The sequence below is a fragment of the Lampris incognitus genome, chromosome 12, assembly GCF_029633865.1.
Source record: "Lampris incognitus isolate fLamInc1 chromosome 12, fLamInc1.hap2, whole genome shotgun sequence".
Classification (NCBI taxonomy): domain Eukaryota; kingdom Metazoa; phylum Chordata; class Actinopteri; order Lampriformes; family Lampridae; genus Lampris; species Lampris incognitus.
Window position 1 is genome coordinate 20,821,965 of NC_079222.1, and position 16,400 is coordinate 20,838,364.

Genomic DNA, 16,400 nt, shown 5'->3' on the forward strand with positions numbered 1-16,400 from the left:
AAAAGAAAATAAATGAATATGCCCTGGTTCTCTCAGTCCTTAAAACTATATTTAAGGACATAATACATGAAACAAAAACAATAAAATAAATCAGAAATCCCACAAATAGAAAATCAGCGAAAGTTATATAAGGTGCCTACTGTTCATTATTTTGACCAAGCTCTAATGCTCTGTAAGCATTGTCCTGAGGGAAGGAGGGAGACCCAACCACGTGATGGGTGGCTGGTGTCCTCCGTGATACTTAGGGCCTTCCTTGTGCAACAGTGGGGGTAAATGTCCTGAAGCTGTGACAGTGCTGTTCCTATGATTTTTGAAGCCATTTTTACTATCCTTCTCAGTTGTTTGTGATCCTTTTCAGTCAGGTTTCCAAACCACACCAGTGTGCTTCCAGTAAGGATGCTCTCTATGGTAGTCTGATGGAAATTGATCAGAGATTTTGTGGACAATCTGAAAATTTTAAGACATCTCAGAAAGTACAGTCTCAGTTGTGCTTTCTTAATGACACAACTGTGTTTAGAGACCAGGAGAGGGAGTCTGAGATCTGAATGCCTAAAAATCTGAAGTTCTTCACAATTTCAACAGGGACACCATTGATGTAAAATGGTGTTTGGACAATTTTGGACTTCCTAAATTCAACAATGATCTCCTTTCTCAACATTGAAGGAGAGGTTGTTATTTTACCATATTGATAGGTTCCATCACCTCCTTCCTATAGACATCTTCATCGTTGTCATTTATCAGTCCAATTCCTGTGGTGTCATCTGCAAATTTCACTATGCTGTTATGATATTTGGAAACTCAGTCATGTGTGAACAGACTGTAGAGTAAGGGACCAAGGCAGCAACCCTTCTGGTGCTCCTGTGTGGATAACTATGGTAGATGAGTAGCTGGTACCTGCTCTCACTGTCTGAGGTCTGCCTGTCAGAAATTCATATAACTACTTACAGATTGATTTACATACACCAAGGTCCCTAAGCTTTAACACCAATTTATCTGGTACAATGGTATTAAATGCCAAGCTATAGTCAATAAACAACATTCTGACATAGGTGATTTTTACTTCAAGGTGTTTTAACACTTTATGCAGAGCCAATGGCACAGAACTATTTGACCAATAAGCAAACTGTAGCCATTAAAGGTTGGCAGGAATGTTGAGATTTATGTGTATCTTACCAATTTTTTAAAGTCTTTCATTATTACTGAGGTCAAAGCAACAGGTCTGTAGTCATTAAGACAGTATACAGGGGATTTCTTTTTGGGGTACAGGCACAATAAAGGTTTTTTTTAAAGCATGTAGGAAGCACACATAGTGACAATGACATGTTAAAAATGTCTGTAAAAACATTTGATAGCTGACTAGAGCAGGTCTTAAGGACACGAGATGGGATACCATCTGGGCCGGCGGCTTTGTATGCTTTGACAGATTTGAAAACCTTACTCACATCAACCTCTTGTCACTTGATGTGTTACTTTGGTGAGTGACTGCCTCACAAGGTTCTGTGTATTGTCTGGTGGTCATATTCAAAGTGGGCATAGAACCTGATCAGGTCATCCGGGAGTGAAGCGGTTGTGTTGCTAAAATAACCTGGCTTGGGTTTGTAGTCCATTATTACTTGCTGTACCTGCCACATGGGTCTGGAGTCCCCACCATTATAATATAGTTCTAGTTTATCCTGGTATTGTTTTGTGGCTGACTTGATGGCTTTCCTCAGTGTGTACCTGGCTTCCTTGTCTTGGTCCTTATCCCCGGCTTTAAAAGTGGCAATCCTTTCTTTTAGTCTCAGCTGAATGTTGCTATTAATACAAGGTTTCTGATCCAGATAGGAGCAGATGATAAAGGTGGGAATACAGGTGTCCACACTGAATTTAACAGTCAGTAACTGTATCAGTGTATTCATTCAGGTTCAGAACGTTCCTAAAAACTGAACAGTCTGTTGAATCAAAACAACCCTGAAGTTTGAGCTCATTTTCTGCTGACCCAGAGCTGTACTGTCCTCAAGGTGGGTTTCTGCATGTAAACAGGTAGCAAGAGCATGGTTGAACGGTCCGATTTCCAAAAATGAGGGCGTGGAATAGACCTGTATGCTCTCTTGACAATGGAGTAGCTGTGATCCAAGATCTTTCTTATGTGCTAACGTCTTTGGCAAGACCGCTGACAATTATTGTTAAAGTCAAGTTAAGTCAAGGCAAACTTTATTTTTAAAGCACATTTCATACACAGGGCAACACAATGCATTTTACATAAATATGGCTATTAACAGGTATTAGTGAAGTTATACAAGAATCAGTACAGAATATACAAATATTAAAATCTACAAATCACACACACACACACACACACACACACACACACACACACACACACACCAAGAAGTTAACCATAGGCTGTAGTGAAAAGTAAGGTATTTAACCTGCTTTTAAGTGTTCAATGTGGGGGACCTCCCTCAGGTCCTCAGTAGGTTGTTCCATCTACTGGTAGCATATACACAAAAGGCAGGTTCCCCTGCTTAAGAGTTAATATGAGGGATGGTTAATAGATCACTGCCTTTGGACCTGGGAGTTCTTGATGGTATAGTTTTGGTGAGAACATTTGTAATCACATTTTTAGTTAACTGTAGTTGTCACAAAACTGATTTTGGTAACCTAGTGAATGAACCATTACAGGAGTCTAGTCTACTTGTCATTAATGCATGGGTTAATTTCTCAGAGTCTGATTTTGATAGAAATTCCCTTAATTTTGATTTTTTTTTAAGATGGTGGAAGGATGCTCTTGCGAGATGAATGATGTGGCTCTTAGAATTTAGATCACTGTCTATGATAACACCCAGATTTCTAGCTTCACTTTTGCACTCCAGAGACAGAGAGCTAAGATGAGCTGCAATTCTCTGTCTCTGAGTCTGTACCAAAAATGAGTATTTCTGTTTTGTCTTTGTTCAGTTGTTAAAAGTTCTCTAACATTCATTGATTAATATCATCAATATACTGAGTTAGGGAATGTATGGGATCTAGGTCATCAGGAGATAGGAATATGTACAGTTGTGAATCATCTGCATAGTTATGGTAATTTGTCTTGTGTTTCAGTACAACATGTGCGAGTGGGAGAGTATAGAGATTAAATATTAAAGGTCCAAGAACCGAACCTTGGGGTACCCCACACATAATACCCACTTTGTAGGAGGCAAAGTCTCAGATGGACACAAATAACTGCCTGGCCTGTAGATAGTAGGTTCTAAACCAGTTCAGAACCGGGCCAGATAGGCCATTGTTGAAGGCAGCACTGAGATCCAGGAGCACAAGAACAGATAATTTATTAGAATCTGTGTTCATATGCAGATCATTCACATCTTTTACAAGTGCTGTTTCTGTCCTAAGGTGAGATCGAAAACCTGATTGATGAATGGCTAAAAGGTTGTTTGATGTTAAATATTTATCAAGTTGAGAATAAATAGTTTTTTTCCCCAACTATTTTGCTGAGGAATAGTAAATTGGAGATGGGGCTATAGTTGGCAATAATTGTCGCAGGAGGGCAGAGGGCAGCCAATGATTTTCTGTGCAGTGTTAATGACCCTCCGAAGAGCTCTCCTGTCTGCGGCTGAGCAGCCGGTGTACCATGCTGAGATGCAGTACACCAGTACCCTCTTGATAGAAGAGCAGCAGATGACCACCAGCTGCTTTTCTTCCATCCTATTTTTCCTGAGCACCATTAGGAAATGTAGTCGCTGCTGTACCTTCTTAACAACCGCTGTGGCAGCTGACCAGGAGAGGTCATCAGAGATGTGAGTTTCCAGGAATTTGGGGGTCGGAATCTTTTCCACACAATCCTTGTTGATGTAGAGTGGTTCCTGTGCTTCCTGAAGTCAATGTTGAAATCCGATTTGGGCGGCCAAAGCGTCTGGACTGAGACACATCTGTAGAAATCCGATTAGAATCACATTTCAAACCACCTTCAAATGTGGTTTAGATCCAATCTGTAAAACTCACATTTCATTTAAAAAAAAAAAAAAAAAAAATTTTTTTGCTAAAATCAATCTGGATACAATTTGGACTTGCCAGAAAATGGATCTGGGCTGGTAGTCTGAAAAGGCCAAAGAGGCCATCTATGTGAAGAGGGAACGACCATCCCTGAAGCGAGGAGGGGGCCTAAGAGTATATCTGTCATCATTTTACAATGCTGTGATTGCAGTTATTCCCCAATCCTCTGTGAATAGTACACATGGCCATTAATGGTCACAGTATTTGCATGTGAAACCAATTGCTGGTTTCGGTCATTATGCAACTGTGCTGTTTATAAGGTTGGGGGGACACCTGTAGTCAGCTAAGACTGACAAATGAACAGATTCAATTTTCTGGGATTTCCTTACTTGGACTATTGAGCATGCATCAAGACATTTGTATAATGACATATGTGTGTGTGTGTGTGTGTGTGTGTGTGTGTGTGTGTGTGTGTGTGTGTGTGTGTGTGTGTGTGTGTGTGAAGGGAAGGGAAGGGGAGGGAAGGGAAGGGAAGGGAAGGGAAGGGGAGAGGTCATCCATACATGCCAGTGATTTTCTGTTGGGGGGGGGCAGCCAGGTGGACATGTTTACGCAGCAGTCACCTGAAACCACAACACAGATTAAGAGTGGATTTGAATAAGCCTCTCTCTCTGCCTACAGTCACACAGCAGCGGAGATTTAGACCATGCCAGGCCCCACTGATGTGATACTGTTTAGTATGAAGTTAGATTAGTTTCAAAATGTGGGTCTGGTTTGTCAAGGGATTTGACTACTAATTCTTGATATATTTACAAGCGTTAAGGAGTTAACCTGTTGACATAAACTGCCACGCAGTTAATTTTCAAATAGTGTGGGTGAATTACTGTTTTAGATAGTATACTCTTGGGTCAGCTAGTGATGCAGGACTGGATCTTTCACTACTGAGGTATGGGCACTTAGCTGTTGAGCTTGTTTTTCTTTGTTTCAGAAGACTGATTAATTTGTTGATTAAAATGTATGATATTTTTTGGATTTCTAATTACCTCTTAATGGAGCTGAAAAACAAGGTAGTGGATAAGCTAATTTTGGAGAAGTCCCCCCCCCCCCACACACACTTTTTCTCTCCAATTGTATCCAGCCAAAAACTCCACTCTTCTGAGCTGTCCCAGTTGCTGCTCCACCCCCTCTGCCAATCTGGTGAGGGCTGCAGACTACCTCATGCCTCCTTCGATTCGTGTGGAGTCACCAGCCGCTTCTTTTCATCTGACAATGAGGAGTTTTGCCAGGGGGACGTAGCGCGTGGGAGGATCACGCTATCTCCCCCAGTTCCCTTTCCCCCTTGAACAGGCGCCACGACCGACCAGAGGAGGTGCTAGTGCAGCAAACAGGACACATACCCACATCCGTCTTCCCACTCACAGACACAGCCAATTGTGTTTGTAGGGACACCCGACCAAGCCGGAGGTAACACAAGGATTCAAACCGGCGATCCTCGTGTTGGTAGGCAATGGAATAGACCGCTACATTACCCAGACGCCCATTTATTATTGTTTTTAAGTCTTGACTTTGCTGACTATATTTAACTGATTATTTTAAGGGTAACCTATCGTAATCAGTTTTTGTCTATTTCTGATGACCATTTACTTTTTGCACGTGCTATGAAAGAGATCCCAAAATAAATTTCCGTGCCTTCCCAGGGTCTTTCTACACCCAGATCAGTATTAAGAAATGAAACTAAAAATATCAAAATTGAAATTTTACATGTGCTCACTTGCATACTCGGCACATTTTGTGGTGTCATTTTATAGACAAAGATGTTACTGTGTCACAGATTGAAACAGCTGAAAACAGCCTAAAGGACTAAAACAGTATTGCTGGTAATAGCTACGTTAACACATAACATTATGCTTATTCATCCAGAGAGACCAGCATCATAGCATGTTAAGAAAAAAAAAAAACAAAAAAAAACTGCAATATAGACAACCTACAACAATTCCTTTCCATATATTTTCTGTATTTTGTTTCTTTTGTACAGTTGGTCACTTGGTCATATTGTTTTATAAATACTGGAACAAGAAAATTATGAGCTTGTTTGACGACAGCGTTTTACTCTGCCTTCACAATTGCTTTAATCATTGACAAACAAACAAAAAGGTTTAATTGACACAGAACTAAGTGGTGTGTGTGAAGAAACAGAGTTTAAAATATATGTTAACATATGTTTTAAAATATGGCTGAACCCAACATTGTTTGCTGGTTTGGATGCATTTTTTGATATAATGTACACATGCTTTTATGTGTGTGTGTGTGTGTGTGTGTGTGTGTGTGTGTTTGTGTTAAGCCGTCAGCCATAAAAAAAGCTGAACTTGGTGTATGCATGCTTTTAGACAAAATGTCTTTATACTTTCCTGTATGAGTTCTTGTGTATTTTTATATGAGCAATTTGTGTGAAAAATTACTTTTCCCAATAAAAATGTATTCTGATTCTGGTTCTACAAACAATAAATTAATAATAATAAATTAAACTTATATAGCGCTTTTCTAACACTTAAATGATTCTCTCTAACAGAGGTAGCCTGTGTTACTTTGTGTGCCAAAATGGAATGTGTGTAAAAATGAGCAAAATAAATGCAATATTTTGTGGTCTACCAACACGGGGATCACCGGTTCGAATCCTTGTGTTACCTCCGGCTTGGTCAGGCATCCATACAGACACAGTTGGCCGTGTCTGTGGGTGGGAAGCCGGGTGTGGGTATGTCTCCTGGTCACTGCACTAGCGCCTCCTCTGCTCGCTCAGGGCGCCTATTCAGGGGAGAGGGGGAACTGGGGGAAATAGTGTGATCCTTCCACGTGCTGCGTTCCCCCGGGTGAAACACCTCATTGTCAGGTGAAAAGAAGCAGCTGGCGACTCCACATGTATTGGGAGGAGGCATGTGGTAGTCTGCAGCCCTCCCCGGATCGGTAGAGGGGGGTGAAGCAGCGACTGGGATGGCTCAGAAGCGTGAGGTAATTGGCCAAGTACAATTGGGGAGAAAATGGGGTGGGGGAGATGTAATATTTTGCATTTCTCTTATAACACTACTGTACTAATATCTTGCCTCTAGAAGGATATTACTCACATCGTCACCTTCTTAAAATAATGGCCTAAGTCATATTTTCAAGTTTTTCAAAAAACAGAATACACTGAAACTGAAACAAAATTTGTCAGTTTATTCTGTTGTTTGAAAAACTTGAAAATATGTCTTAGGCCATTAATTTAAGAAGGTGGCGACATGCTTTTTCAGCTGGGCACTGCATAGAGTGAAAAGGCCACTTTCTTGTATGTTTTCCATAAGCCATCTCATTTAGCTAGGAGCTACAAGGGTGCCAGAGTGAATGTGTCTTTGCAGCACACTGCTTCTCATCCTGAGAACTATGCCGCAATAGAGCCATATTGATAGCAGTTATTAAGGGAATTATAGGAATTATTTCCTCTGAGCTGTGTTTCTCTTTTACATGCTGTTAAAAGACGATGAAATCACTCATCATCAAACTCAATGCAAGTTACAGTTACAGCTCTTTCATAAACTGTATTGTTTAGGCAATATGAACTTAATGTATGTAGATTATATGAGACCCTTTAATTATTGGAATATGTAACACTCTTGTTCACATTTCTCATGAACACTGAACATTACTGAAGTGATTTTAAAGAAAATGCTTTACCTTAACAAAACTTCATGGTTGTCCTGATCCTAAATTGCATGTTGGGTAATAACTGTTAATCTCTTGTCTCCTGCAGCCTGTGATCTTTAGTGTGCATATGGTAACTGCCAAGCCAATGAACATCATCCTCATGATACATTCATCAGAAACCAGTTATGTGGCATGCAACTGTAACCCAAATGTCACCATCTATGTAAGTACAACCTCTTCTGCATTTTGGTTTTGTGAGTTGCTATTTGCTTGTTTTAATGCTAATTGCTTGTTACTTGCATTTTATGAGGTGACTGCCTTAAGTACGCAGTGGAGGTGAAAAAATAAAACATATTGATACAATAACTAAATGATAAAAATTGGAGTATTTGTAATCCAATATATAAGTTGAATAAATGGCTCGGTAGCTAAAATCTCCTCAAAGTTAGTTTTGGGAATAATTTGAAAAGTAAATTTTTATTGTGTATTCTTTTGTTAATATCAATCAACCTTGTGCGTGGGTAGGTTGCAACTGCTCCTGATTTGAATGCCAGATGGGTGGCTAGATTTAAGGCATGCCAATGCTTACTTGCAAATTTTGCCTTGTATTACCCCTTTCACAAATGAAGCCATATTCATATGCCCAAAAGGTATTGTTCAATAATAAAAGTGCCAAACGTTTACTTTTATTAGTTAACAAAACTTACAGCTGGTTTATGACATGCTTTTTAAATTCTGCTTGTATTGAAGACAGAGTTGTGGACTCGAGTCACATGACTTGGACTCGAGTGCGACTCGAGTCACAAATTTGATGACTTGCAACTTGACTTGCCAAAATGAAAATTACTTGACACTTGACTTGAGACTTGACATCTATGACTTGGACTTGGACTTGGACTTGAGCTGAATGACTCGAGAGAATTGTTTGAGTGTTTTCTCAATGTTTATGCGGGATGCACCTCTCTCGTATTTTATTTATTTTAGTTTGTAATCATTCTTCATTTCCAGCGCGCACACAATTACCTACGTACACGCATCGCTTAGGGCCAATCAAACGTTTAGATGGGCGGGAAAACAAAAATACTCAAATCTAATTGGAGGTACCATGATGCTACTCAAAAACTAACGTCAGCTCTACTCAACATGAGCGCGGAGAGCTTGCAATCATGGCAAGTGCAGCTGCTGCTGGAACGATTCCAAAAATAATTATTTACGGCTATAAGAACTTCGAAGTTGTTGGGAAGAAAAGGACTGCCGTTTGTAAAACAGGTGCAGCAAAATTATCAGATGGGATTCCAACAACGTCAAACTTTGTGCGTCATCTGAAAAGCTACAAAGAGAAGTCAGTTTGTTTGCTAGGCTACAGGTACAGTAGCATGTGAGTGGTCAGACACACACAGACCCAATCTGCCCGTTAGGAATACGCCAGCCAGGCTATATCGCCCGAACATTGTCCCAATCTCATCTCGAAAATACAATGGAACGTATTGTTCTGTTTCAGAACACCTAACAGCGAATATTCAATTATGTTGGCCCAGTGGGCAAACGATGTCTGGCCGATGTAGCAGTCAGTGGAATTAATTAGCATAGCCCCTGTTGCCCCCTGATAATTAGCTAATCACACACTGTTTCAGTGCATGGTTTCACGTATCATACTATAATATAATATGATATAGTTTTAAATATGCGTAATATAATGCGGTTCTCGAGAAAATCAGCCCATTCCGAACGGGCACTGAACTAGCGGTATTCAATCGTGATTATGTTTACACTGTTTTTAATTGAGCATTTCGACTTGATGCTCCGAATTATGTGCTACCGACGACTCCTGCCGAGGGGCTACAGATGCAAATTAGCTTATAGCTAATTCTGGTGCAATATATTTATTGTGCATTGTCCCTGTCAAATAAACAAATAAATAAAAAATATTAAAGTATCTCCATGATTCAAATTAATCTAGATATATAATGTCTTTGGAAAGATTTTTCTCCATTGAATTATAAACATTTATAAATACATTTACTTGTTTCATGAAACCAAAATTAATACCTATAATTTCCTATATTACAACACTTTTTGTATGGCACAATGGCAATTGAAATAATGCTCAGAGCATGACACACAGTGCACTGCACCCAATATGAAACATAGCCTACTAAGCATAGGCTTAGATTAGAGCCATGGGGTAGTAGGTTATTTCACAAAGCTGGCTAACTAAGTAAGCCTCACTTCTGCGCAGAGTGAACCCCGGAACAGCTCTTTTTACTTCAATCCATGTTCCGGATCTGAAAGGTTTCCAGGGTTTACTTTGCGCAGATGTCAGGCATACTCAGTTAGCCAGCTTTGTGAAATACTCCCTTGTGTCTAGTCCAGTGGTTCTAAAACCTCCATGGCTGTGACAAAAACGCACCCCTATATATTTTAATGTACGCTTATTAAGTACACATCATCACATACATCGGTACTTAATAAGCGTACATAAGTAGGGTTTGCCTTTCGTCACACACAGCCCATGTATTTATTGAATTATACCAACAGCACCCCTGATTCTACTAATCTAGGGAGTCAAATATACTGCTCAAAAAAATAAAGGGAACACCTAAAAACACAATATAGACCTCGATGAATGAAATATTTCAGCTGAAAATCTTTATTTATTAGACAGAGGAATGTGTTTAGAGCAAAATAACCTAATAATGATCAATGGAAATCAAAATCATTAGCCCATTAAGGTCTGGATTCAGAATCATACTCAAAATCAAAGTGGAAAATGAGAACATAGGCTGATCCAACTTCTGTGGAAATTCTTCAAGACGATTCAAAATGAGGCTCAGTAGTGTGTGTGGCCTCCACGTGCCTGTATGCACTCCCTACAACATCTGGGCATGCTCCTGATGAGACGACGGATGGTCTCCTGAGGGATCTCCTCCCAGACCTGGATCAGGGCATCGGTCAACTCCTGGACAGTCTGTGGTGCGACATCGCGTTGGCGGATGGTACGAGACATGATGTCCCAGAGGTGCTCGATTGGATTCAGGTCTGGGGAACGTGCAGGCCAGTCCGTAGCATCAATGCCCTCGACATACAGGAACTGCTGACACACTCTGGCCACATGAGGACGAGCATTGTCATGCATGAGCAGGAACCCAGGGCCCACTGCACCAGCATATGGTCTGACAATGGGTCTGAGGATCTCATCCCGGTACCTAATGGCAGTCATGGTACCTCTGGCTATCACGTAGAGGTCTGTGCGGCCATCCAAGGATATGCCTCCCCAGACCATCACTGACCCACCGCCAAACCGGTCATGCTGGAGGATATTGCAGGCAGCAGAACGTTCTCCACAGCGTCTCCAGACTATCTCACGTCTGTCACATGTGTTCAGTGTGAACCTGCTCTCATCTGTGAAGAGCACAGGGCGCCAATGGCGAATCTGCCAACCAAGATGTTCTCTGGCAAAGGTCAATCGGGCTGCACGGTGTTGGGCTGTGAGCACAGGCCCCAATTGTGGACGTCGGGCCCTCATACCATCCTCATGCATTCTGTTTCTCACTGTTTGAGCAGAAACCTGCACATTAGTGGCCTGTTGAAGGTCGTTTTGTAGGGCTCCGGCAGTGCTCCTCCTGTTCCTCCTTGCACAAAGGACCAGATAGCGGTCCTGCTGCGGGGTTGTTGTCCTCCTGCGGCCCCCTCCACGTCTCCTGGTGTACTGGCCTGTCTCCTGGTACCTCCTCCATGCTCTGGACACTGTGCTGGGAGACACATCAAATCTTCTTGCCACAGCACGCATTGATGTGCCATCCTGGATGAGCTGCACTACCTGAGCAACTTCTGTAGGTTGCAGATACCGCCTCATGCCACCTCTAGTGGTGAGGGCACTAGCAAAATGAAAAACTAACCAAAGATCGGCCAGAAAAGACGAGGACAGGCAAATGGTCTGTGGCCACCACCTGCAAATCCATTCCTTTTATAGGGGTTGTCTTGCAAATTGTCTAATTTCCACCTGGTGGAAATTAGACAATTCACCGACAGGTGAAATTGATTCACAAATCAGTGTTGCTTCCTAACTGGACAGGTTGATATCTCAAAAGTGTGATTGACTTGGAGCTACATTGCATTGCTTATGTGTTCCCTTTATTTTTTTGAGCAGTGTAGTTAAAGGTAGGGAAGGCGATTTTTTTCAGAAGCACTTTTTGTTATATTTTTTGCAATTCTCTTTACATCCTGACAGCAATCAATAAATAAAATGCTCTGACACTAAATTAAAAAAATAAAAAGAGTAATCTGTGGAAGTCACATGATCGTTATAAACCCATCCAATCATTTTAAGGTGTCCGGTTAAAATGATTGCATGGCCTACCTGCCTGTCAACCTATCTATCTCCAGCAGTAGGCTAGTCAGGCAGTGCGTGTTTGCGTGTTTTGGAGGAGTGGCTTTGGAGGGAGGCGATAAAGTCCTAGCCAACTTGATATTTTGCAAGTGCAATGAATTGTAGGTCGAACTAGACAAGCAGAGAGAGTGTTTGTTTATTGTGTATTGGAATGATCAATATGTTTTGTATTGTTATTAAGAGTTGTGCGCTCATTTGTGATTTAGAGTGTGCCTTTTATTATTTCTTAAATGTAAAACAAAATCCAACTGTTCTCCAAATTTGAACACAATAAAATAACAATTATTTCTAACATTATTTGTGGTTTATTTATGTACTATTGTAATGAAACAATTTAATATTACCTGAATTTAAAAAAATGTGTTAAATTGGTATAAAACACCCTACATTTGAGACTTGATGACTTGACACCTGAAATTAGGGACTTGTGACTTGACTTGACCTGAGCTCGGTGACTTGGGACTTGACTTGAGACTTGCCCTTCATGACTTGGGACTTGACTTGAGACTCGAAGGTTAAGACTTGAGACTTACTTATGACTTGCATAACAGTGACTTGGTCACAACTCTGACTGAAGATTAAAAAAATCAAAAACAAAACATGTCATTCACAACTCCTGATGAGCTCCTACTGTGCTCAGTAGGCTTTATTTGAGAATAAAACCACATGTTCTGCTCTTCACCTGTATTCACTCAGGATTCAGCAAAATTGACATAAATATTCACGAGTCATAAAATACCACACATGTATGTTATCAAAGGGGATATATGTTTGAGTTACAATGTGCTAAACATTATTATTATTATTATTAGTAGTAGTAGTAGTAGTAGTAGTAGCAGTAGTAGCAGTAGTAGTAATAGTAGTAGTAGTAGTAGTCATAGTTGTATAATAGTAGTAGTTGTTGTGAACATAAAGGGTTGTGATTTTGAGAGTTCCAAGAGTACTTTGGTTGAAAGCTCCCCAAATGTACTTTGATGCTATTTAGTGCAAACTGCTTTATGAGTCAAACCACCACAGCTGTGCAGTCCTCTGGGCCACTTTTGAGATATGATTAACCTTGTTTGTTTACTCTGACACTCCCCAAGGGCTTCTCTATGTGACACAGTTTGTGTTTTATCACTGCATACTATAAAACAGATTGCAAAGTGGAGTGCTAACGTGGCTAGAATAAAAGGGACCAAAAAACAGCATCTGCTAAAATATTTATGTTTCAATGAGAATTGAAATTGTGACACCCAACATTAGTACAAAACTAGATTTGGTAAATCACAAACACTACATACAGTGCCTTGTAAGCGTATTTAACCCCCTTGACAGTCATCACTAATTTCTGGATTATAAAAGATCCTCACACATCTGTTCCTGAACAATATTATTTTTTTGAACCAATAAGCTCTAAGAGCATGTTCTCAAAGCCAAAATATGTTATGTTTTGCTGACTTTTTGTAAATAAATTAAAAACTAAACTATAGTGCTTGCATAAGTATTCAACCCCCACATATCAATACTTTGTAGAGTACCCTTTTGCTGCAATGACAGCCATGATTCTTTTGGGGTAAGTATGTACAAGCTTTGTACATTCTTCCGGAGTAATTTTTGCCCATTTTTCTCGGCAGAATTTGTACAGGTCTTGCAGGTTGGTGTGATGGTGCCTCTGTACTGCGATTTTCAGTCTGTACCACATTTTTCAATGGGGTTGAGGTTCGGACTTTGTTCACCTTTTTGTTGCTGAACTATGCCATTGTTACTTTAGCCTTGTGCTTAGGATCATTGTCCTGCTGGAAGGTGATTCTTCTCCCAAGCATCAGTTTTACTGCAGACTGCAACAGGTTTTCTTCCAATATTTCCCTGTATTTAGCTCCATCCATTCTTCCCTCAGTTTGAACAAGGTGCCCAGTGCCTGCAGATGAAAAGCAACCCCATAGCATTATGCTGCCACCGCCATGCTTCACTGTAGGGAAGGTGTTTTTTAGGGCATGAGCAGTGTTAGGTTTGTGCCACACATAATGCTTTGAGTTTTGGTCAAAAAGCTCAACTTCAGTCTCATCTGACCACAAAACCTTTACTCACATCCTAACTGGGTCTCTCATGATTGATAGTAAACTCCCAAGTGTGCTTTTATATGCATAGTTTTGAGTGAAGGCTTCTTTCTTGCCACCCTCCCATACAGGCCAGATTTATGGAGAGTCTGTGATATTGTTGACTCATGCACATTTACTCCAATTTCAGCCACTGACCTCTGGAGCTCCTTCAAAGTGATTGCAGGATCATTTGTGGCTTTCCTCACCAGCCCATGTCTTGCTCAGACACTTAGTAGCTTTGAGGGACGGCCTGTCCTACAAAGCGTCTGGATGGTCTGATCCAGCTTCCACTTCCTGACAATGGATCCAACAGTGTTCCGTGGGACATCCAAACACTTGGATATTGTTTTGTATCCCTTTCCTGCCTTCTGCATTTTAATCACTTTGTCTCTTACTTCGGTATTATGCTCCTTTGTCTTCATTTTCTGATAGAGTTTACGCCCGGCTAATGAACTTTACACAGAGTGCTTTTTATACCCATAAACGAGACCATTACTTTAATATCTTACAGGTGAATGGTAAATGGAGAATATATTATATAGTGCCTTTCTTGTCTACCGACCACTCAAAGCGCTTTACAATGTATGCCTCACATTCACCCATTCACACACACATTCATACACTGAAAGCAGAGGCTGCCATGCAAGGTGCCAACCTGCTCATCAGGAGCAGTTAAGGGTTCAGTGTCTTGCTCAAGGACACTTCAACACACTCTCCACAGGAGCCGGGGACCAAATCAGCGACCTTCTGATTACTAGATGACCCGCTCTACCTCCTGAGCCAAGCCACCCGATGCCCAATTGCTTCAACCTGAGTTTGTTTTAGGAATAATTTGTCATTTGTGTAAACTTGGAGCTTTTAGAGCACAAGGGGTTGAATACTTATACAAGCACAATATTTCAGTTTTTAATTTATCAATAAAAAAGTCAGTGAAACATAACTTATGTTGGCTTTGGGAACATGCTTTTAGAGCTTATGGGTTCACAAAAATAATATTGTTCAGGAACAGATGTGTGAGTATCTTTTATAATCCAGAAATTAGTGATGACTTTCAAGGGGGTTAAATACTTTTGCAAGGTACTGTACTTTGCCCATTCTCTCGTAGATTGTAAAGGCAAGGTTTTAGTGAAGTAGATTGCTGCTAAAAAAAAAAAGAATCTGAGAGAACTATATTTACATTTCAGTAAGTGTAATCTTCCAAAATGTTTTCACTTGAAAAAGGACATCTTTACTGAAGGGAGTTAAGATTTGAATGCAATGATCTTTGACCAACCCAATAAGTGTATATATTTGAGTTTTCAGTTTTTTCAAATTGTTATATCGTCTTTTACTCCTGAAAAATAAGTGAGCTCTTCCACACCTCATAAAAGATATGGCGTTGAAACAGTTGATATACCACTTTATACCTAAATATTTTTGATTAGTAACATTTTTTTTATTAAGGTTTGGGATTATCATAAATAACTCAGATATCAATAGTATAAAGTGTACGAAAACAACTATAGTCAGCATGATCAAACTACTATTCCTACATCATGTATCTCCAATTTTAAATTGCCAATAATTTGTTCCCAGATTAGAAATACAGTTCTCCTTGTTTTTTTTTGTTTTTTTTTTATTTCTGATTTTTCTCCCAATTTAGTGGCCAATCGATCCCTATTTTAATTCAAACACCCACCCTCGTACTGTATGCGTTCGGCAACTGCATCTCTCCGGCCGGCAGTCTTGAAGGAGACGCCTCGCCACTTCCGTGACAAGGCGAATCCAGGCCGAACCACTGCTTTTTCCGACACACACAGAGACGCATTCATGTGACGAACACAAGCCGACTCTGCCCCCCTCCCGAAGACACCACTGCCAATTATTGCTGCTTCATCGAGTCCGGCCATAGTCGGATCTGACGAGATCGGGGTGCGAACCCCAGTCCCCAGTGGGAAACTGCATCGACACAAACCCGATGCTTAGACCGCTACACCACCGCGGACCAGTTCTCCTTGTTTTCTACCACTTTTTGTCTAAGGATCATGGAAAGTTTATGGGGCAATCATGCGTCGGATACACTGACAACAGTTTGATACCATATCCTGTATCGTGTCTTTCGAGGTTCTGGAGAACATTGCCGTGACTGCAGGATGTTTTTGTGGGATGAGCAGTATCACAGGGGAAGGAATAGTGCTTAACTGCATGCAGACTGAAAACAGCAGCATCTGTTCTCTGTCTAAGGAAATACGTCACCAGCCTGACAACTCGGCCGGGGGAATGCCCAGTGCGCTATCCAGCTG

At 40.7% G+C, this 16,400-nt stretch overlaps 1 protein-coding gene across 2 annotated transcripts in view; it reads left to right on the forward strand.

Moving 5' to 3' along the window:
• eng (endoglin) overlaps positions 1-16,400 on the forward strand; it is a 76,961-nt gene that overhangs the window by 33,352 nt on the left and 27,209 nt on the right. For both annotated transcript variants that reach the window (XM_056290324.1, XM_056290325.1), the window contains one exon: positions 7,754-7,870. In XM_056290324.1, coding sequence (XP_056146299.1) covers positions 7,754-7,870 — 117 coding nt within the window. The remainder of the gene's footprint in view (positions 1-7,753; positions 7,871-16,400) is intronic.